Source organism: Hemiscyllium ocellatum, chromosome 8, assembly GCF_020745735.1.
Source record: "Hemiscyllium ocellatum isolate sHemOce1 chromosome 8, sHemOce1.pat.X.cur, whole genome shotgun sequence".
Taxonomy (NCBI): Eukaryota; Metazoa; Chordata; class Chondrichthyes; order Orectolobiformes; family Hemiscylliidae; genus Hemiscyllium; species Hemiscyllium ocellatum.
Window position 1 is genome coordinate 50,114,015 of NC_083408.1, and position 24,871 is coordinate 50,138,885.

Here is a 24,871-nt window from a genome sequence, read left to right on the forward strand (position 1 = left end):
TGGCTGGTTGGGCTCCTTTATTTGGAACCATAGACGGCCCCTTATTAAGCTGAAGAAGCTACAGCTTCCACAGGCAAGGGGAGGACTGGACTTCCCAGACTTTAGGAAATATCAGTTAAGCTCCCTATTAAGTTACATAGCTGATTGGGTTTCATCTGATCCACAATCAATTTGGCTGGATATCGAAGCCTCCCAAGTAAAATACCCACTTATTAACCTTTTATTTTCAGATAAGAGGAAAATCATTACAGACCACTGTAAAAATCCCATAATATTAAACACAATTAAGGCCTGGAATATAATGCGGCAAAATGAGGGTAACTCACATAAAACATCCCCCCATGCACCAATAGTAGGTGCATGGGGATTCCAACCGGGGATTACAGATGCCACCTTTAAACTCTGGAGATCCAGGGGCATCTCATGCTTAGGGGACCTATTTAAAGATGGGATCCTGATGTCCTTTGAGCAGCTGTGTCTGAAATTCGGAATACCTAATGGGGATCTCTTTCGATACTTCCAAGTTCGAGATTATATACAGAGGAAGACTACATTAATAGATAGTCTTTATAAATCAGACAGAGAACGTAATGTCTTACGACCAGCGGGGGCATCCTGCGTTAGTACTATATACCATTTGCTACATGATGGAGTCTCAGGAGACATGGATGACCTGCTTAAAACATGGGAGCAGGACTTGGGGCTAGAAATCTCTGAGGATATGTGGAATGACATTTGGGAAAATGCTAGAAGAATTGCTATCTGTAACAGAACTCAGGCTATCCAACTAAAGATACTTCATAGGGCCCATATAGCTCCGGCTAGACTGGCAAAATTTAAGGCAGGAGCATCTCCAATGTGTCCTAAATGCAAAATAGAGGTGGGTACTCTTGTACATTGTCTGTGGACTTGTCAGAAAATCCGCAGATACTGGACTAAAGTGGCAAATACCCTGACAGAAATTTTAAGAACGGAAATTAGGGTGGACCCTGTATCTCTCCTTTTGGGCTTTTCGAACCTCTCATCTCTGGATATGCATGGGAAGAGACTATTTTCTATTCTCTCTTTCTGTGCAAGGAAAAATATTTTGGTGAACTGGGTGGCTGAGGGCCCCCCTGGACTTTCAAATTGGCACAGATTAATTATGGAATATATCCCCCTTGACTTCCTCACAAATATGGTGCACCGAAAGACTGAATTATTTTATAAAATATGGCAGCCCTTTTTGAATTATATAAATGCAGATATTTCGGCTATCCTAACAAGGGTTTTTATTTAGTGAAGATTTCAGACCGGGCTGCTCCGGGGCCCCTTGGGAGAGGAATCCTGCGCGAATACGGGTTTTATTATATTTGATGTTTATACATTCCGAGCATGTAAGAGACTTAGGTATACACTCTGGATGGTTATAGGTTAGATTAGTAGAAAGTTGAGTTTTTTTTTCTTTTTTCATTTTTTTTTCTTTTTTTGTTTTCTTTCTTTCTCTTTTCTTTGTTAAATTATGACTATTGTATATATGATTTAATTGTACATCAATGTTTGTATTTGAGAGTTTTGTTTATTTTTGTAAATTTGCAAAAATGTTAAATTTCAATAAAAATACCTACAAAAAAAATAGGAAACCTACCCTTCAAATGCACTCATTTCAAATCCAATCCTCATACACAGCCCCTACATACAGCTAATGCTCCAAATCACCTCCCACTCTCCCAGATCCCACAGTAGACCAAACTTCACTCCACCCGACCTTACCTCTTTATTCCCATATGATCCAACCAAATTCCTGGACTGGCCATCCCCAACCCAGCTGTTACGCTATCCTAACATTCAGTGAACCTACCTCCCCAGCTGTGCAAGCCTACTCTTAACCACCAGACTGCACACCAACACCCTTCCAAACTTAGTTGCCTCCCAGTTCCTCTTCCACTCACCTTCTGCACTCTCACATGCCATTAGGAAATTAAAACTCTTGGAATATAGCAGCTTACGCTGCAAGCAACAATACGCATGGTTTCAGTACCAGTCCACGCTGTAGCTAGCTGCAGATTTCAGGCCTGGACTAAACTGCTGGGAATGCTCAGAGATTTGCACAAATATATGTGTGTTTTTGTTTGAGCATGTTCACAGATGTTAAGTGTGGTCATGTGATCATCTTTGGGAATTTCAGTTAAGTTCTCCATTTGGGCAACCTTCAAGACTGTTTCATTCAATGGTGTTTGAGAATTGCATCGTGAAGCAGCTCATAGCGCAGAATAATTAATGAAACAGAATATGTCATCAAATTGAGTGCCATTCCTTTGCACTGTCAATGTCAATGTTGTTCATATGGTAAAGATTGCTGACATCCCCCTCCCTGCAGCGCCTCATCACTGCTCTATTGGCCCCAGCTGGGTAACTTTTTTCTGGGACACATCACTCAAAATAATTTCAATTTCTTGCTTGCAGAGTTATAAACAATTGCAGTTCCAGTCACTACCCTTCTGAAGGTTGCAGTCATATATCAACCCAATAAAATAAATCTTTCATAGCTTTTTTCAGGAATTACCTTGGACAAAATTGAAACCTGCTAAGACTGTTTCTGCAATTCTATTTATGCTTTGTAAAATTCCTTCCCCCTCCCCCCATGTTCTGGTCTTGGCATGTCACACACCAACCAGGTAGTCACAATGAATGGTATGTAACAGCCCTTCCAGCTGTGCAGCAGCGCAGTTCAGGGATCAGAGAGTAATGTACTTTTTTGCACTCTGCCTTGACTCAGTGCATGCGTTTCCTCTGATGTGCAATTGCAGCAAAAGCACAGACTTGGAGATGCGCCTGCTTTTCAAGCAGAAACAAATAACAAAATCCATCCAGTCACTGAGAATGTTTGGATTGATATACATGTCTGTCTATCTTTAGAAAGGACGCATTGCATTCTATACAAATGGAGTTCCCACAGCAATTTTCCAGACCACTTTTCCCTCTAACTTCAAAGTAAATCAACCATTTTAAGCAAGAGTGGCCAAATGGATTGTAGGTTGTTTTTAAAGGGAGCATTAATAATGTAAATTATTAGAGCAGTACTGCACAAGGGGCCATTCATTCCCATTGAGTCTCTGCCAACTCATTTGAAGATCAAACCAATTAATCCCCAGTTCCTTCCTCGTACTCCTTTAATTGGTTATTCCATTTTGAAGGTTGCTATTGAGCCCATTTCCAACACATTATCAAGCATTGTACTCCGAATCCTTTATATGCATTCTGTAAAACAACATTTCCTTACCTGGTCTTTAGCTGCTCTACAAATCATGTTAGAAATACATCACTGGTAATTTCTGCATTTGGATATGCTTTCTCTATTTGAACTCTTCACTGTTTTAAAGACCTCTATCAAATTTATCATCTTACTTAAGGAGACCAATCCCAACTTCAACCATCTGTCCACGTAACAGTAATCTCTTGTCTTCAGAGCCATTCTAATGAATGTCATCTCCAAATTCTAAGACCTTTCCTGAAATGTGGCGCCCAGTATTGGATACAATACTGCAGCTGGGACTGAACTAGTTTTTGATATTGATTTAGTAATTCTGGATGATGATAGATCCAAACACTCTGGCCTTGTCTTTTGCCCTCATTGAGCATGGGAATATTTGTACAGCCTGTTTTCAATTAACTGCTTGACTGTTCACTACCATTCATGACTGGCTTGGTAGGACAGCATTGGTCATTGTTCAATTACAAAGTTCTGTATATGCCATACTTCTTTTTTTGTTTATCATACTGTGTTCTAGCTTTATCAGATTGTTACCTCACTTTTAGGTAGGTCTGTTGCTGCTCCTAGCTCTCCTTATTGAACCACTGTTGGTCTTCTACTTTGATGATAACGGTACAGTGAGAGATGTGCTCGTCCACGGGATTACAAATTTTGGTAGAATACGATTCTGTTGCAGATGGCCCAGAGTATTTCACACCGGTTTCTCTGAGCTGCTAATATCATTGAATTGAGCATGGAGGTGGCAAAGTACTTAGCAGTGGTCAATATGATTGCTCAGCTCAAACTGTTGCCATGCTCATATGCATCTATATCTGACAGACTGGCAAGAGACCAGACCTCAGGCCTACTCAAGTTCCCACATTCTTCGTTCAAAAACAGATAGCACCCTAATTTTAGTTATGGGAGGCTTTGCACAATCAGCTGGGCTGCTTGTGCCCTTGTCAGTTCCAGCTGGTCTGCCTGAGTTTTATTCTTACTTGACTCGTTTGGAGAAGTTTGTTATAACTGAACAACTTACTCAGCAATGAAAGAAAGTGGCTAAGACTTACCCCCATTGCTATGAATCTGGAATTACACGTAGACCATACCAAGCAAGGTTGACAGGTTTCCTTCTCTTAATGGGCATTAGAGAAGCAGATGGGTTTCTAAACAATCATAACTGTGATGAATTATTTGGGTCTTAATTAAGTGAATTTAAATTCCTCAGCTGCTATGATGGGACTTGTACTCCAGAGGTCTCAACTGATCCTTCAGAGAGCAAAGTTCAAGTTCAAACTGTAAAAGTTATATAATTGTTCTCTTGACTGTGGTGTCTTGCACAGTTGAATAATATTCAATAAAATGAAACAGAAAGGGCAAAAGAAACTAAGTCCAGGTCGTTCTGCTATAAAGCATTTTGCTAATGCAAATTCGCTGTAAAGCAATTGTCAAGTTGAGGGCACAGTCTCTAAAGTGCAAACTTCGGAAGGGTTTGTTGGTTGTAACACAATTCTGGCCCTGTTCGTTGAAATGGTGTTGCTATTATGTGACTTTCTTATAACAAGGAATTGCACGAGAATGGAACTACCGCATTACTGTAGAACCGACGGTACGTTGAACAGCCTCAGTGTCAACTCTATCACTCTCTCCAAAGATCTGCTTAGTTTCTCCAAAATTTCCTGTTTATTTCAGATTTTCAGAATCAGCAGTATTTTGTTTTTATGTTCTGCTATAATCTAGGTTTATAGAGTCATAGTCATAGAGTCACACAGCAGAGAAACAAACCTTCGGTCCAACCAATCCATGATGAACATAATCACAAACTAATCTAACTCCACTTGCCTGTTCTTGGCCTATATCCCTTGAAACCTTTCCTATTATATCCATCCAAATGTCCTTTAAACATTGTAACTGGGCCCACATCCACGACTTTCTCAGGAAGTTCACTCCACGCATGAACCATCCTCTGTGTAAAACATTGTCTTTTTGAAATCTCTCCTCTCTTCTTAAAAATGTGCCTAGCATTCTTGAAATCCCACATCCTAAAGAAAAGACAACTCCCATTAACTCTATCTACACCTCTCATTATTTTACAAATTTCTATCAGATCACTTCTCAACCTCCTATGCTCCAGTGAAAGAAGTCCCAGCCTGTCCAGCCTCTCTCGAATACTCAAACCTTCCATACCTGGCAACATCTTGATAAATGATCATAGAAAGAATGCTTATTTGGACAAGTTACCAACTCACTATATCTATCTTCGGAAGCTATTGTAACTGGCCCCACATCCAGACCTGAACAGAAAACAAAAGAGGGGAAAGAAGGTGGAAGGAAGAATCCTATTATTAAACAGGGAAATTTAAATGGAGAGCTCATGCAGAAAGGGTGTATGTTCAGTGTGATACAAGTCACAACAAATTATTTGCTTCTACTCATTTTCTGATGCATATGGATCAAAGATTGATGTATATCTTTTTGGAACAGATTTGCTGGTATGGAGAGAATTTCTGTAGCTTGATACCCTAACATGCAGCCATGTCAGTACCACCAAAACTGCTAAGTAATTACACAGATAGGGGTTGTCCTCCCTTTCTGACATTCTTGCTCCTTCAATTGAATATGCACACCACCTTATAAATTGTAAACCTCAAAAATTAAGGTGGTGGTTATTTGTTACAATTACCATGGAAATAATTACTTAGACATAAAATATAGGAGCAGAAATTAGGCCATTCAACTCATCTAGACTGCTCCGCCAATCATGGCTGATACATTTCTCAACCCTATTCTCCCACTTTCTCCCAGTAACCCATGATCCTCTTGGTACTCCAGAATCCCTCTCAGTCTTAAATATACTCAATGACCTACCTGGCCTCCACAGCCTTTTATGGCAATGAATTCCATAGACTCACCACTCTCTGGCTGAAGACGTTTCTCCTTATTTCCATTCTAAACGGTCTTCCCTTTACTCTAAGGCTGTGCCCTCGGATTCTAATTTCTCCTGCTAATGGAAACAACTGCCCAACATTCATTCTCTCCTGGCCATTCAGTATTCTGTAAGTTTCAATTAGATCCCCCTTCAGCCTTTTAAACTCCATCCAGTATCGACCTAGAATCCTCAAACTGTGCTCATATGTTAAGCTGTTCATTCTTGGGACAATTCTCATGAACCTCCTCTAATACTCTTCTTGGCCAATATTTCCTTCCTAAGATATGGGGCCCAAAACTGAGCACTGTGTGGTCTGACCAGTGTCTTATAGAACCTCAGAAATACCTCCTTGCTTTTATAATCAAGTCTTCTCAAAATAATTGCCATCATTGCATTTGCCTTCCTAACTAATGACTCAACCTGCAACTTTACCTGGAGAGAATGCTGGATGACAACTCCCCAGTCTCTCTACTCTTCAGATTTCTGAACATTCTCCCCATTTAGAAAACAGTCCATGCCTCTATTCTTCCTACAAAAGTGCATGACCTCACACTTTCCCACGATGAACATCACATCTAGATGGTGCAAAGAGCAGCAACTAAGCCAAACTCGTGTTTCAGCAACAAAAGACAGCTTCTTGTCTAAATGTTAAATGTCAATGACATTTAAAAATCCCTTGGATGTGTACTTGAATGCCATAAGCTATTGGCCCAAGGATCAATTGGGAACGGAGTAGATAAGATAGTGAAGGTGGCATTTAGTATGCTTTGGCCACTTGTTTGCCCACTCTCCTAACCTGTACAAATCCTTCTGCATCCTCCCCACCTCCTCAATGCTATTTATCCCTCTACCTGTCTTCTGCAAACTTAGCCAGAATGCCCTCAGTTCCTTCATCTAGATTGTTAATATATAAAAGTGAACACCCCTGGTCACCGGCTACCATCCTGAGAAGGACCTTTTTATCCCCACTCTGGACAGAGACAGCCAAACTTCTATCCATGCCAGCACCTTGCCTCAAATACTATGAGCCCTGACCTTAACTCAGTAGCCTCCTATGTGGCACCTTGTCAAAGGTCTTCTTGAAATCCAGGTAGATAACATCAGTTAGCTCTCCTTTGTCTAAGCCGCACATTACTTCCTCAAAAGAATTCTAGAAGGTTTGTCAAGCATAACCTCCTCTTGATGAAACAATACTGACTTTGCCCTATCTTGCCATATATTCCCAAGTATTCAGAAATCTCATGGTAAGACTCCATTATCTTACCATGAACGAGGTTAGGCTAACCGTTCTGCAATTTTCTATCTTCTGCCTTATTGCCTTTTTAAAACACGGGTGTCACATTAGTGATTTGAGGCCTCTGGATGCCTCCCTAATTCTAGTGATTCCTGAATGACCAGCAACACTTCCACTATCTCTTCAGCTATCTCTCTTAGAGCTGAGGTGTCGTCTATCTGGTCCAGGTGATTTACCCACCTTCAGACCAGTTTCTCTAGCACCTTTGCCTTGGCGATGGCCATCATACTCAACTCTGTCTCCTCACTCTTGAATTTTTGGAATATAACTTGTGTCTTCTACTGTGAAGAATGACGCAAAGTATTTATTCAGTTCCTTAGTCATTTCCCTATTGCCCTCTATTACCTCTACAATGTCCACTTTTGCTTCTCTTTTGTCCTCTATATATCTAAAGAAACTCTTAGTTTTCCTTTATATTACTGGGTGGCTCACCCTCATGTCTTCTCCTTTATTTTTTTTTGTTGTCCTCTGTTGTCTTTGTAGGCTTCCCAGTCTTCTGGTTTCCCACTGCTCCTTTGCCACATTATATGCTTTCTCTTTTGCTTTAATGCTATCCCTGACTTCCCTAATTGGCCATGGTTACCTCATCCTCCCTGTACCATACTTCTTTTACTTTGGGATGAATCTCTCCTGAATTACTCCCAGAAGCTCCTGCCATTGCTGTTCCTCTGTATTTCCTGGTAGGCTCCTCTCCCAGTCAATTCTACCCAGCTCTCTCTCATGCCTTTGTTGTTGCCTTTATTCAGTTGTCATACCATTACCTCTGATTCCATGTTCTCCCTCTCAAATTGTGGAGTAACTTCTATTATATGATGATCACCGCCTCCTAAGGGCCCCTTCACCTTAAGCTCCTTTATCAAGTCTGTCTCAATGCACAACATTGAAGCCAGTATTGCCTGTTCCCTAGTGGCTCCACCATAAGCCATCTCAGATATTCCACAAATTGCTTTTCTTGCAATTTGCTACTAACCTGATTTTCCCAGTCCACCTGCGTATTGAAATCCCACGATCACTGTAACTTTGCCTTTCCTATACATCTTTTCTATCTCCTGGTGTATCTTGCATCTCAGCTCCTGACTGTATGGAGCCCTGTACATAACTCCTCTGCGGTTCCTCAATTTTACTCACACAGATTGTACACCACCTGACCCTACTTTTTTTCTTACTACTGCTTAAATTTCATCTCTTACTCATAATACTTCCTTTCAATTTAAGGCAAACAATAGTTTTGAATTCAGCAAACACAAATTGAGAAGAACATTCCATAAACACGCTCGAGTTTAAAGGGTTTCTCAATAATACAATTCCTGGAAGGAAATGTCACATTCATTTCAAACAGCAGGACATTTTGATTGCCAAATTATTTGAAACATTGTCAGGATTATGGAAAGTCTGATGCACTTTAAATTCCAGGAACATGGTTGAGAAAATCGCAATTTGGGATCACCTCTAAACGGAAAGATTGGTACTATTACTTCTGACGCCATCAAAAAAATACATAGAGGAAATTTTCATAACAATCCTGACAGACCACTATCAATGGCAGCAAATTATAAATGCTGCTACTTCAATCACTTTCACAATGGCAGAGACCATTCATTATAATTTTTACATTAATTATCTGTATGGATTCTCTGTAGGATTTGGAAAGTAACTACAAAATAAAGCCGTGAATGCTGGCTTCCACATGTATGGGTATATGCATACACACATGAACCTGCACTGTTACTTTTAACTCTATTGCTGTGATATCATTGCAGTAACTTAAAAAGGATAGCTATCATAGCAGGACAAGTTAGATTATTAACAAACTGATAGTTTTTACAGGCATTAATGTCAGTTATGGTAGTACAATACTTCACTCATGGTAACATAAAGATTGAAAATCACTGCAACTAACATTAACTAACAGCAAAGTTGGTCCAAACAGTTTTAGAAATAATTAAAAACAACAATTCTTCACTCCAATTCAAACACATGAAATAAATGCTTTGCAGGCTGAAGAAAACAGATCATCCAACAGCATATTTGTTGAAACCATTAATATTTTCTATACCCCTTTATAAGTTGGGTTAAAAGCAACACCACACTTTATGCAATTATATTCATCTGTAATAAATAGGCATGCATGCCAATGATTGTAATGTTACTTAATTTTGTTGATCAAATCTGAAAATAGGCAAATTACTCTGCTCTTCCAAGAACTTCGCTATAAAACTACATCACCAAGAGACAGAACGTAAAATGTGGGGAAAAGAATGCGATCCTGCCAGTTGTGTGATAGACACCAATTCAATTTGTCAAAAATGAGGAGGGCTTTCCCATTTCTGTGTGTTCCAATTTAAAAGTGATAAATGCTACTTTACATAATGTAACTGAAAATTTATCTTCTCAATGTGAAGGTTTGCTCTGAAAAAAAAGTTGCTACTTTATGAAATAGTTCCTTGGAGAACTGATATGCCTCAAAAGTAAAGGCTGAATAGTCTAACATTAATGTGGAAGAATTGGAATAGATTAAAAAAAGACAATTAGAATGGGTATGCTGATGAACATATAAATTTGGAGGAGTAGGCCACATGGCCCCCCCAAACTTGCTCCATCATTCAATAAGATTCTAGTTACTTTGTGGCCAGAGTTCAACATTCTTATCCACCTTATTCAAGAAAAAAAAGTTTCTTGAATAAACATCGCAAGATATCACTAGCAGACTGTATTGGCAAAATACCATTAGGCTGGCTGGCACAACCTGTAAGTGAGAGATAATTATGCGAATGCTACTACTACAGTACACGCAACGAATGAGATGTTTAGAATCAGACCTTGAGGCGTCTGAGTGGTAATGTCTTTACATCTGAGCCAGGAGGACCAGGTTCAGGTTTCACTTGCCTTAGCAATTTGCAATGACATCCTTGAACAAGTTGATTAGAAAATACCTTCAATTGGACTTATGGTTCTTGTGGCACAGCAGTAGTACCTGTTCCTCTGAATCAGTGGGCTCCCAGAGTCAAATCCTATCTGCTCAAGAGGAGTATCATACCATCTCTGAACAGTTGATTAAAAATATTTAGAATTGGACCTATCAGCAGTGAAAATGTTAATATGAACTGAGCTGTACAATCAGCAGTAGAATCCTGGCCATTTTCCACCAGCTATTTTATATATAACTACTGCTTTCATCAGTTAGCATAATTCTTCCAGATGATGGGCAGAATCCACTCCCAAATAAATAATCAAAATCTGACATTCTGAAATAGCAAATTTCTTTGCTTAATATTACTACTCCTATTTCATGGTTTCTGGGTCCAAATCCTGGAATTCCCTCCCTAATGGCATTGTGGGTCAACCCACAGCAGGTAGACTGCAATAGTTCAAGGTGGCAGCTCACAGCCACCTTAGAGGGCAATAAATGAGATGGGTAATAAATGCTGGCCAGCCAGTGATGCCCACATCCCACAAAATGAAATTGAAACTAGTCAAAATTCTGTTGTCTTGACGACAAATAAAGAACCTTTTGCACTGAAAATTGACAAGACAAATGTGGAATCACATTCTTTCAGACCTAGTTATTTTGAAGATTTTAAAGAAAGTGAAACATTCAAATTAAAGATATAAAAATAAACTTTGGTCTCTCTCAAGCCCAAGAAAAGGAGACAGATCAAACGCCAAGTAATCTCAGTTTCTGAAATGCTAACGATGAATGAGAGGACAGCTCAATGAGTGAAAGAATGATCATGCAATCTCATTAAAAAGATTTTACATTGAAAAAATTCTGAAATATATAGAGAGAAAATAGTGAATATTAAAATAATCCAACTTTTGATTTGTGCAAGGTTATTATGGCAAAGGAGTAAAACAAAATAGAACGGTATCTAATGTTTAGATATCCACAATAGGTTAGTACTGATGAATGTATTAAACAATGATGCACATATATATTCATTATAAAAGCCTGGTAAACTGATTACACGTGGTATGCAGCTGTGAACTTGATATTTATCAATAATAATCAGTAGTGTGAGGAGATAGCTCACTGACAGGCAGAGGAAATGAAAATTGAATAGCTTCCTTGTTTCTAGTCGTCTGTTTCTTGAAATGTATAAGTGTCCTGGCTGATGGCAATATAATAGCATTCATTAAAGCACTGCACTTGAATGGTTGATATTTCACTTGAGCAGAACAGTCACACATTTGCCAAGGGCATACGTCATAACTATGATGTATATTGACTGTACTTTAAAGTCAGTGTTTCCAAATCACTAAACTGGTTTATATTCTCAAGCTGATTTTACTCAACAGCATCACTCTGTCCACATCTGATATTTCTACTACCAACTCCTTTAGACGTATATCCTTCAGAATAGAATTGGGATCCATAAAATTAAAAAGGATAATTAAAGTGCAAGACTATTTGGTCCAGTTTAAATCCAATTCATCAGGATGGATCTCAACATTGTCCCTCCCCATCCATCTTGTAGGCATTCAAAATGTCCCTTACATAATTTTTAAGGTTGATGCATCCACTATTCCTGATGAAGGGCTTTTGCCCGAAACGTCAATTTTCCTGCTTCTCGGATGCTGCCTGACCTGCTGTGCTTTTCCAGCACTACACTAATATTGCAGCCATTATTCCATCTGTTCCAACACAGTAATGACATTTTCAATGTACTTATCTATGCTACACCTAAAGAACGTAGAACATTACAGAGCAGTACAGGCCACTCGACCCTCGATGTTGTGCTGACCTGTGGAACCAATCTGAAGCCTGTCTATTCTATACTATCCCATTTTCATCCTTACGTTTATCTAATAACATTTAAATGCCCTTAAAGTTGGTGAGTCCACTACTGTTGCAGGTAGAGCATTCCATGCCCCTATTATGGAGTAAAGAAATGACCTCTAACATCTGTCCTGTTTCTATCACCCCTTAATTTAAAGCTATGTCCCCTCATGCTAGCCATCATCATCTGAGGAAAAAGGCTCTCACTGTCCACCCTGCCTAACCCTTTGACTATCTTATGCGTCTAAATTAAGTCACCTCTCAACCTTCTATACTCTAACAAAAACAGCCTAAAGTCCCTCAGTCTTTCCTCATAGGACTTTCCTTCATACCAGGCAATATCCGAGTAAATCTCCTCTGCACTCTTTCCAAAGCTTCCACATCTTTCCTATAATGCGGTAACCAGAACCGTACGCAATACTGCAAGTACCGCCGCACAAGAGTTTTGTACAGCTGCAGCATGACCTCATGCTTCCCAAACTCAATCCCTCTACTCAAAAGCTAACACATCATAAGCCTTCTTAACAAGCCTATCAACCTGGGTGGCAATTTTCAGGGATCTATGTACGTGGACATTGAGATCTTTCTGCTCATCTGGCGCCCCAAGCATTTTACCATTAGCCCAGTACTCTTTATTCCTGTTGCTCCTTCCAAAGTGAATCACCTCATACTTTTCCACATTAAACTCTAATTGCCACCTCTCAGCACAGCCCTATTTAGAGGTACTCTCTCAGATGCATCATTTTCAAGCTGAAAAATTGATGTCTCATTTATTACTGGTCATTACTCAATCGGTCACGAAGTCAGAGTATTCCTTTGGGGGTAGAGGATCATAAAATTCACCACTAGCTTACTAATGCACAGTTTTCTCCCAATAATAAACCATACTATGTTTACACAGGATTGAAGCAAGATTGCCATGCCTGAAATGCCAGAGTAGGTTTCTACTTTTTTTTTGGAATACTGATAGGATAGTTGCCTCCATACAGTTACATTACTTGTTTGATTAGCTCCACCATATATTATAAGTTAGTGCCAAATAAAGGAATTAAAAGTAATTACAAATCTGCCCTTAACACCCTCTGAATCAAAGCATTTTCAAAACTTTTTTTTTTAAGAGAGATTGAAACGTAACAATCTTGGAATTTACAAGTCAGTCAACACATTATTCGTAAGCAATAAAAGCTGAAATGGCTGAAAAAAATCTTCATTTGGCAGAATCTGATAAGAGTAAGTAGAGTGAACATTTTAGATCCCACGGCCCTTCTTCAATTCTGAGTGAAGGCAGACTTACCTCCCAACACTTTAGATTGGCAATTGATGAACTCTGGCTTCTTGTCGGAAAGATATCGCTGAGAAATATTGTGAAGGACCTGAAAGAAAGTGCATTTCTCGGAGGCTGTGCTTGCAACCCACTGGTCAAAGGTGTTCTCAAACACTAGATCAAATTCAGGACAATCCTGAAAAGAGAAAAAGTTACATTGCTTTATTACTTTTCTCATACTGAAACAATACAATGCATAATTAAAAATATTAACCTACACATAGTTGGCTAATTTATCAGTTGGTTAGTTTATAACTCAATTATTAATACTCAATTGAACTTAATACCAATGGTGGCACATCTGTTGGACAATGATCTTGTAACACTTACTGAATTTAACTGATATATGGAAACTGAGCATTCAATTGAGTCTTGTGCTTGAACTTTTTTTAATGCATGATTTTTAGTGGTCAGCTTTTATCAGAACACTAAGCGATCACAGCAGATTGAACAGTGCGCTAATGTAAAATTAGCAGTGACAGCAATACATGTAGTGCTTTAATTTATCAACACATTAGTGCAAAAATATTCAAATATTGCAGCATATGGATCAAGTGAGCTCAATTTGTTTCTTTAAACAATTGAAATTGCTGGCAACAACCTTGTGGCAATTTATTCTCCTAAACACACTGGCTTTTACTGTACCAGAGTTCCTGAGCCTGACAGCATTCCACAAGGACCATTCTCTCCACAAAACCTTAGTCCACTCGTCCATCACGCTAAACAGCTCTTCACTATCCCTGACCCATTCCAATGCAATTCATTAAGTCTGACACTTGCCCTTTTACCTCATTCATCACTGCCCTGAACAATCTTTCAGGTGAAGCAGCAACTTACTTGTATCTTTTCCATCTAGTCTACAGTATTCACTGCTCTCATTGCAGTCTCCACCACTGTGGCGAGATCAAATGCAGAGGTTGTGACTCCTTTGCGAATACCTCCACTCTGACTATGAGAATCATCCCAAATATCACCATCTCACATACATCATTTTGCCCTAATGTTAACATGTCTGTCCTGGGCCTGTTGCAATGTTCCAGCAAAGCCAAATGCAAGAGCCCATTTTTTTGTTCAGGCACTTTGCAACCTTCAAGTACCAACATGGAGTACAATATCAGACCTCAAACTCCATTCTCCATTTTGATTACACCCCTGCCCCAGTCTTGTATTTACACAAGTTTTGTCAATACAGCTGAACTATATTTGCTATTTGAACCCATCATTAACATTTATCCTTTATCTATTTTGCTTCTCCACTAACATCAACACATACTGCCTTTTGCTTTCCTTGCTCCACCTCTCCTCTTTCTACACAAAGAAAAACATTTCGCTTGCTCTCTGCAGATATGAAGTAGTTAGATTGGGATTGAAATGATAACCTTGTATCTCTCTCTCTGCATATGCAGCCAGACTTACTATTTTCACTATTTTTATCAGTTACTACTCATTGGGAGTTTCATTCTTGAAGTGAAAGCAAATATCTGTCTGATAACTTTGTTCACTATTATCAGCTACCATGGCATTTCACACTGTCCATTTTTATTTCCGTTTGAATACATGTCAACAGAGTATTTTTAATTTTGTGCTTCTGACTTTAAATGAACGCTTCAGTGCACAGTGTCATTGTGAGATATCCATGTATAAATAGGATTCTGACTTTTGCTTCAAATGTAGGTATTCCATGTACAAATCTATATTTACAACTGTATTTAAATATCCTGCTCTCAGGAAGCTGTACTAATTTATTTTAGCAAATCAGTTTAGAGTGCTTGTTTATTGTTACCATAACATTAACTCTTGCCCCAAGGTTTTTGCAACTTTTGTTTTTAATTTGCTCTTGGAATAGGAATGTCACAGATAAGGCCACTACTCATTACCCATTTTATACTAACTTTGACTAAGTGATGGCACCATGACAGTCCACATGCAGGTTTATAAAATAAGGGACTTGCAGAATCTTACCCCAATAACAGAACAGGATCAGTGATGGAGTTGCAAGTCAGGATGGTGTATGGCTTGGAGAGAATTTTGCAGGCAGTTTTGTTCTCATGCATCTGTTTCCCTCATTCTTCTAGGTAACGGATGTCATAGGTAATGGATGTCATAGGTTTACTAAGAGGCCTCAAAAGGAACCTAGTGTAGATTTGATTACTTACAACGTGGAAACAGGCCCTTCGGCCCAACAAGTCCACACCGACCCGCCGAAGCGCAACCCTCTCATACCCCTACATTTACCCCTTACCTAACACTACGGGCAATTTAGCATGGCCAATTCACCTGAGCCGCACATCTTTGGACTGTGGGAGGAAACTGGAGCACTCTGAGGAAACCCACGTAGACACGGGGAGAATGTGCAAACTCCACGCAGTCTCCTGAGGTGGGAATTGAACCTGGGTCTCTGGCGCTGTGAGGCAGCAGTGTTAACCACTGTACCACCCATGCTTTTGTTTTTGCAGTTCAAGTTGCATATGGTACACATTGCTTCCACTAGCACCAGTGGAAGCAGTGTGTGAATACACTGCATTGACCTGGATTGAATCAAGCCCAATCATGGAGGCAAGCAGAAAATTCAATTCCACTTTGGCCTTATAGATGATCAAAAGGCATTCTGAAGTCAGGTGTGTTACTAACTGTAAAAATTCCTAGTCTCTGACCAGTTCTTGTCTCAATTTTCCAAGACTGATTCAGTTAACTTTCTGGTCAATGTAGTATACAATATATCCTTTTTAGGCAAATGAATGAGAATTGCACAACACAATTCTCCAGGGGTAGTTTCACAATATTTCACCCAGCTATTAAGAAGCAGCTGAGTGCATTGGGCACATCATGACTATAGTACTGAACACTTCTGCATTTCAGATTCTTCTTAAATGGTGAAAGATTGGAAAGCATTTATGTTCAAAAAGGTCTAAGGCAACTTTACTCTAAGTCACTGAAATTTAGCAGGTGTGTACGGCAAGCAATTCAGAAAAGTAACATACAATCAAATTATTACTTCTTCCTCCTGTATTCAAATTTTCGTGTTGAAGACTAACAGACTGCTATCCCTTGCATGGGCCCAAAAGAAAATACAGAGAACTTTCCTTGCTTTTTGCCCCTCAAAGATAGTGATCCCTTTAAATTTAAAGAGCATGGCATAATGCTAATATATTTAATTTATTCACATTTCTCATTCTCACCACATTAAGAGTGGACTGTAAACCCATGCATCTCAGGAACACTTGGTAGAAGACATGGTTTTCCAGTGTAAGGATTTTGATCTGAAGCCCAGACACATTGCATTAACAGTTATATATATTACCACTTAGTTTCTATTGTATCCTTATGAAAGTAAGACAAGCACAACATTTCTTAAAGTGATGTTGTATGTTAATCGCAAATGTGCCTTTCTTCCACTATTTGTTTCACCACTGACCCTGTTGGGATTGATGCCATTCACTTGTCGGAGCTGATCAAGCATCCACTGTGACCTTCTCACAAAAGATGATGACCCTTCAAATTGCTTGACTTTGGTAACAGACACCAGTGCTGGTTTCTTATTGGTCACTGAAATAAAAAAGAATACAAGTCACTTATGTGACAGAAATACAGACAGCCCTTATTAACTTGTTCACTCATAGGTAGTAACAATTTGAAAATGGCAAAGTGATTGACTGAAATGAATAACAGCAACCAAATTATTTTTCAGTGATAATTTTAAAAAAAATTCCTAATTCACTCATCCTACTTTCATGGTCTCCAGGTACAACGAGACAAATTCAGATCTTTTATAGCTAGATCTCCTTGCAGAAATTATGAATTACTCCATGTCAAATGCTTCTTGAGATGTACCTGAACCAGTGCGGTGTACCTCTATCAAAATTCAAAACAAACTTCCACCAGTAACCTGCTCAAGACCTTACCTTCAATTGGGCAACTTCACTCATATCCATAACTTGGATTTTGCTATCAGGAGCAAGTTATGCTGCTCGTCGTTGACCTGGTAGAAAGTCACCCATAAAAATTTAAATGGCTGCGGTGCCTATTTCAAATTGCGTAACATTCATTTCATTCCACATTAGCTGCAGGGAATTTCCAGCATTCAGCACCAGACAATTCATCAAACAAGTTTAGCAGGTAATCCACACTGAAGGAATTTCCCGGACAACAAACAAGTAAAAGCCACTGATTATCCCTCACTTTTTGAATGAGAGAAATAATGATGAGAATATACATGATTAAGAAATAAGTCAAAATATCAAACTTCTAAAAACTACACATTTTTTAGTCGAATAAAGAAACACCAAAAACACAAAAAAATTTATTTTCAGATTTTACAGTGAGATAAGTGTAAAATGTGGAAGTTCACATGAAATCAAGTAAACCAAAACTTTCAACTGTATGGACTGCAATAGTAAATTCTGCAGAGGAACAAAGAATCACAGAGAGTAATTCCTGGACGCATGTTTAAACTCACTGGGTAAAAATCACATCATTCTCATTGAGTGTACTTTTTATTCCAGTCCTTAACCAGCCCAAATACTTTCTGCTCCACAGCCTTTGACTAGGTGCAATAGCTAATGCATTTTGCTTAAGAACCTTCACCTTGCTACTTCTCTTACTGCCTTCCAAAGAGCATTCAAAACCTGTATCCTGTCTTTGGTTATTAGTCCTGGTGTTTTTCCAATTTCCAGTGCCCAGGAATTTTTCATCTTTGTAAAATACTAGACAAGGAAACAAAGCTTTCATTATAATTTTGAGGTTGAATTCTGATCTCATCTTTAGTTTGACATATGATAGGATTTTCATCTAATTCAGAATTTTGCAAAAACGAACTTTTTAGTATGAAAGGAACCATTGTTCTGGAAGTGAGCTGTACTATGTTCTGATGAAAGGTGTTTGTCTCCATAGATGCTGTCAGACCCATTGACTATTTCCTGCTTCTTATTTCAGAATTCCAGGATCAGCAGATGCTTCCCTTGTTACACTATGTTTGCTCATGTAGTCTATGCTTAATGCCTCGCCTCACAGCACATACAGTCACACATTCTTCCATTGTACCACACCATGACACAGCACTCAGTGTTTTCTACCTTAGAAACTGAAAGTTGGAAAGTAGCAGAATGAAGTAGAGAAATAAGGAAAAATACAAATAAGAAATAAAACAGATATAATCCTCAATGCTGAGCTATTCTAAAATGAGAGAGAAATTGATTAAGATTTTGTATGTGTATTCCAGTCACTATAGGAGGCAAATTGCTAAATATTATATTTTGTATTAAGGAAAATTAGCATGCCAGATATTTTCAGCAGAGCTATAATTAAATGATTCAGACTCCTATGTTGGATTTGCAAATTTCAGAAGATCATGTGACATTTCAACTGCATCCAGAGGCAGACTTAACCAAACAGATTGCTGTTTTATCCCTGGTCTTTTTGCAGAGTGGTAATTGCCAGTTGGAGTTATGATGTCATTCAGATTTAGTAAAATTTCCATTTTACTACCTTGAGATGTCACAGGCGCATCTTGCATCAATACGATTTATCTCGAGTGCTGCCTCATGATAATGAGTGGCAGATGGTCAGCCACTATATTTGGATATTAGACAAATGGTATTTCATTGTAAATTATATCTAGAACAAAGACTACAATCACCAATTAAAATTGCTTCATATTTTGCATTTGTGATACAAAATTCTGAATTAAAATACAGTACAGACTACAATTTTTTACATTGATTTTACATCTAATTCTACTAGCTTGGATCTGGGAAAGGAACGTATTCAGGCACTAAACAGACAACATTCCAAAATTAAACAGAAAGCCTCCACCAACTTTACCACTTGAAGTTATTTATTTTTATAACATTCCTTCAAGACACTGACTGAACGGAGGTTTGATTTATTTCCAGACTAGAACAACAATTGGCAGAGCATTTCAGCTTGCACTCTCAGGTTAACAAAACTTAGATACATGTACTGTTGCAGAGCTCCCCATTCAATTCGAGTGTGCAGTTCATTAGATTAAGAATTTCACTAGACAACTGATGTTTAATGACTGCACTTCTTAATTAGAATTTTTATTATTTAAAAGAACAAACATGAATTTTTAAATACTCGAAGTATAAATTTCAATGATTTACATTTTAAAAAAATACATGAAATCTGTCTGATGGACTGAAATGTATGTAGAGTGTTTCACTTCAGTTTGCATTTTTCTTACAAGACAGAAGCAGACCATTCAACCCATCAGGTCATTTCCACCATTTTACTCTACATACATTATTCTGCCTGTCCTCATTACTATGTAATAACTCTAATTACTGTGCTCTTCAGTTTCTCTCTCAGGTTTTCAGCTGGCTACCAATTAAATGTAAGTAGAATATTTGTCTCAAGCACTCGCTGAATATTCTAAACTTTTTCACCCAAAGATATAAAAAGTGTATTTTAAATTGCCTATGGATTTATATACAATTTTAACACCAAGACAAACTAGACAGATAGTTGCAATTGAAGCAATTCTGATAGGCCTATTCACATTTAAGTTGAGTGAGGGTGACTTGGCTTTTAAAAAAATTCTAGACTACGAAACACTCAACTTTACTAGTTCATTTCTTCCAATGGTCACCCAAACAGCACTCAATCAGACATCATCATAACAGAAATACAGGGCATTAAGGCCATCAAGCTAGCACAAGCCTTTATCTTTCTCAGAATGGAGTTAATTTAATGATGCCTTCCTACTTGCACTACGTACCTTTTCAAACAACTGTTTATTTTCTCTCTTTTCATTCCTACTGCAAGCCCTTCAAATGGAGACTTCACGAGCTAATTCTTCAACTTGCATACAATCAGCATCCAGTAACTTGCACACCTTGAGCTGTTTCTTTTTTTAAATGCTTTCATTCTTTTCTCGTTATCTTAATCAATAGCTCTCTAATTCCCAGTAGTAACACATTGTTGAAGATATTAGTGTTTGCATTGCTTTCAACAAAACAGAGTGGAAATGCTTCTGCCACTTAAATTTGTTATGCCCTATTACTTCATTTCAAATTACCCACTTTTTTAAAAAACATTATTTTATAATGTATTAATTCTCTCTTTACACTTATTGCATGTGCTCATTTCCTCGTATGAACAGTTTGAATTAATTTCATTGTGTCCTCATTTAGATTAATACTAATTAAAATGATTTTTCCACAATACTCTACCTTTGATGTCCCTTTTCTCCTTTTGGAGAATATGTTTGTTTCATATTAGAGGATAGTTGAACTGATTTACTAACACATTCACCATTTCTTTTCTGCCCAGTTATTTGAGCCAGATCGGCCTATCACAGCGAACACTTATTTTTCTAACCCCAATTTTTCACTGTTGACCATTCAATATAGTTTCCTACTTTTAGCATTTTATGGTGAAATTGTGATTTCTTATTTTCTTTGCTATGTTCACACAAATGATTTGCCCCACTTGGTTTCTCAAAACTAAAAAAAAATTTTATTTCCTTTCTGGAATAGAAATCAATTGTCTAGAAATCAGTCATGATGCATTTTAAGTAGTAACAATATGGACTGACTGCATTCTTGTCTGTGCTCTGTTTTTTGAATCCTATTATTCTAAGAATGCCCTTGAACGGTTTCCAACTCTACCGGTTTTGCACTGTTTGGTGGCCTGCAACATTCACGAAGAATTACACAATTTCTCTAACTACTTCTTATCCATATAGAGTTTGGATCAACGTTAGAACAAATCAGGAAGAAATTGGATTATGACAAAATCCTTCACAAATTGCATCATTCCACCACCTTGTCATAAATAGAAATATTATAATCATAGCCTGTCAAATGTAAATCACATCTCCTATATTTACTAATTATATCCCTTAAAGTCATTAACCTCAGTTTTTGATTAATGTTTTATGTATTCGCAGACATAGCTTAAAATCAAAAATCCATTTTTTTGGGATTGTTTTTGCCCTTGTCCTCCATATCCACAAATGTTTTTGCTTTGTGCTTTCGCTAATTTTTCCTCTCCCTCTCTTCTCCATATCACCATGCTCCCCCTCCACCAGTACTTTCTTGCTTTTTGCTTCAGCTGCACCTTCTCTTACAAATCCAATTAATTTCGTTTTTCTCTCTAGTCCTAAAATTTACAGGTGATCTTCCTTCCAGTATCTGAAATTTACAGAAAGGAGTAAATCAAGGAGAAGATACAGATTTGAATGACTTGTTTTAATAATTTTGACAATTTCTGACTGCCTTTTGTCTATTGCTGATTCCTTGAACTGGCTTAACCTGTAATCAAGTGACTACTGTAGCCATCTTAAGTCATTATTGTCATGATAGGGACTGTCAATGTTCAGCCGCCATCTTTCATACCTGGGATATCACATGGAAGAACTGACTTAAGATGGCTATAGTAGTCACACGATTGCAGGTTAAGCCAGTTCAAGGAATCAGCAATAGACAAAAGGCAGTCAGAAATTGTGTCAGAACTATTAAAACAAGTCATTCAGATCTGTATCTTCTCCTTGATTAACTCCTTTTTGTAAATTTCAGATGCTGGGAGAAATATCACCTGTAGATTATCCCGCTTCTAATGAAAAAAAATCACATCTGGAAACTGGAATACACAAATTACTTTCAGGCAATTGCTTTTTAGCGGACGGGAAAAAAGAAAAAATGATGGATTGAAAACAAAATTGAAAAGCTGTGCTCTGACTTGCTGACTCAGCCTCTTGAAAACACTTGGCTACAAAACAAAAACTAGAGAAACATCCACTCACCAAGAACAAGGATTTCTACAAATTCAACACTGCTGAGGATACAAATGATCAATTAATTAACTATGGTCTCAGGTTTAAACCTTTCACTTTAAGGATGCTTTTGACCAGGCCTACTCTTGGTCTCCCTTCTTGTACTATTCCCTCAGGGTTGAGCTGACAAATGGCAAGTAATATTATTGTCACAAAAATGCCAGGCAGTGTCACTTATTGGAAGTGGTCAATCTAACCACTGTCCCTTGACATTTAATGGCATTATCCTCACTGAATTCCCCCATCAACATCCATGGAGTTACCATTAACCAGAAATTCAACTGGGCTCAATGAACGTAGTGGCTACAACAGCAGGTCAGAGACTAGGAATACTTTGGTGAGTAACTCACCTCCCGACTCCCCAAAGCATATCCATCATCTGGAAGACTAATCATTAGGAATGGGACGAATACTGCCCACTTGCCTGGATGAGTGCAGTTCCACCAACATTCAAGAAGCTTGACACCATATAGTACAAAGCAGCCCACTTGATTGGCAGTACACCCACATGCATCCACTCCCTCCATCACCGACACTCAGTAACAGCAGTGTGCACTAAGAGACAGTGTAGAAATTCAAAGATCTCCAGACATCACCATTCAAACCCATGATCACTCTGGCATAGGCATGGGAACACTAGCATCTGCAAATTCCACTCCCAGTCACTCCCAGCCCAATTTGGAAACATATTGCTGATCCTTCAGTATCACCCGGTCAAAATCCTGGAAATCCCTCCCTAAAGGCATTGTGGGTCAAGACACAGCACATGGATTTCAGCAGTTCAAGAAATCAGTTCACCACCACCTTCTCAAGGGCAACCAGGGACAAGCAATAAATATTGGCCAGGCAACAACATCCACATCCCAAGGGTGAATATACAAGCTATTGTAACTGGCTGATTTCCAAAACTGGAGGGTAGTGCACAATTATGTTTCCCAGGGGCCAGTTTTAGGGCTTGTGTTTTTAATTGATTTTGATATTGATACAGAACAAAATGTTAAAACTTTCTAATACCACCAAACCTCGGAAAAGAACATTAATTGTTTGCAACAGGACATAGATATGGTAGCAGAATGGTGAGACAGAATTTAAGAATTATGGGATTATTTATTTTGGCAGGGGGTTAGGGAGAGACAGAGAACTTGTCCACAAAATTTAACGTGCACAGGGTAAAAGGAATCTCAGGGTCTTATAGGTGACGCTAAACTCTTAGTTAAGAAGCCCAAGTACAAAAGCAAGAAAGTCATGTGCCAAAACTTGATAAAGCCCTGCCCTTTAGGAATACAGGGGTCCTCAGGAGGCTGCAAACAAGATTTAGCACGATGGTTCCATGCATGAGGTATTAGGTTGGAGAAGCAGGGATTGAATTCTTTGGAACAAGGCAAATTGAGGGAAGTGTACAAGATGGTGCCAGGTTTAAATAAGGTGGGCAATAAAAGGCTTTTGTAATTGCTGATCAATCTGAGGCTCAATCCTTTAACTAAGGGTTTGGACAAGGAATGATTTTGGGGAGGCACTTTTGGGGAGTGTGAAAAATAACTTCTAACATTGTGTAATAATGACTTTGATTCTCAGGAGGGTGGAGGAAGTGGACACAATTAAATGAAAATTTAATTGGGCACTTGAGGGAAATAATACTGCATAATGATACAGGTAGAACCAAGGGATTTGGGGCCGACTGGATTCCTCCAAAGATTCAGCGTGACTCTACAGACCAAATGGATCTTTGCATGCTATAAATAATCGAGGAAAAAGTGAGGTCTGCAGATGCTGGAGATCAGAGCTGAAAATGTGTTGCTGGTTAAAGCGCAGCAGGTCAGGCAGCATCCAAGGAACAGGAAATTCGACGTTTCGGGCATAAGTCCTCCTGATGAAGGGCTTATGCCCGAAACGTCGAATTTCCTGTTCCTTGGATGCTGCCTGACCTGCTGCGCTTTAACCATGCTATAAGTAATGCCATGGCTCAACTGTATTGCTTTCATCCACCTAACCTAGCCATATCGTCAGGAATTCTAATGGATTTCTTCAGCACATGCTACTTTTCAATCTCTTGTTTTGAGGATTTTTAGAAACATTTCCAAGAGACATTTCTAAATTACAAACCCAAATAAACTCTTTAACCACTGTCAATGTCATGCAATCTTGAACAACTTTTAATACTCGTGGTTCATATTGTAAAAAATTTTAGTGATGGTAAATACCTGTTTATAGCTTTTGCAAACGCACAATGTATGCTGAGTGCATGTGCAATTTTTTTTGTCTATTTTGGCCCCAATCAATCTCTTAAACAGACTGACAATAGTGCGAAAATCTTAAAGTAAGTTCTGTTTCACAAACATGGAGAATATTTTTAGTACCTTGACAAAAACTGCTAGTGCACACTACCAATACAAAGGATACTTTCTAGCTAAGTACTCAATATGATATGTTGGGATAATTCCACACTACTGCCCATTATTTAGGCCATCAATTTACCATTGAACGCAGTTTAGGAAATCATATTAATGTCAGTAAACTTCAA

The 24,871-nt window shown here is 38.5% G+C and overlaps 1 protein-coding gene across 1 annotated transcript in view; it reads right to left on the minus strand.

The window, feature by feature from the left end:
* stxbp6 (syntaxin binding protein 6 (amisyn)) overlaps positions 1-24,871 on the minus strand; it is a 199,527-nt gene that overhangs the window by 52,302 nt on the left and 122,354 nt on the right. The window contains exons 3-4 of the mRNA XM_060828961.1: positions 16,972-17,102; positions 13,527-13,692 (exon numbers count right to left, since the gene is read on the minus strand). Of these exons, the coding sequence (XP_060684944.1) occupies positions 13,527-13,692; positions 16,972-17,102 (297 nt within the window). The remainder of the gene's footprint in view (positions 1-13,526; positions 13,693-16,971; positions 17,103-24,871) is intronic.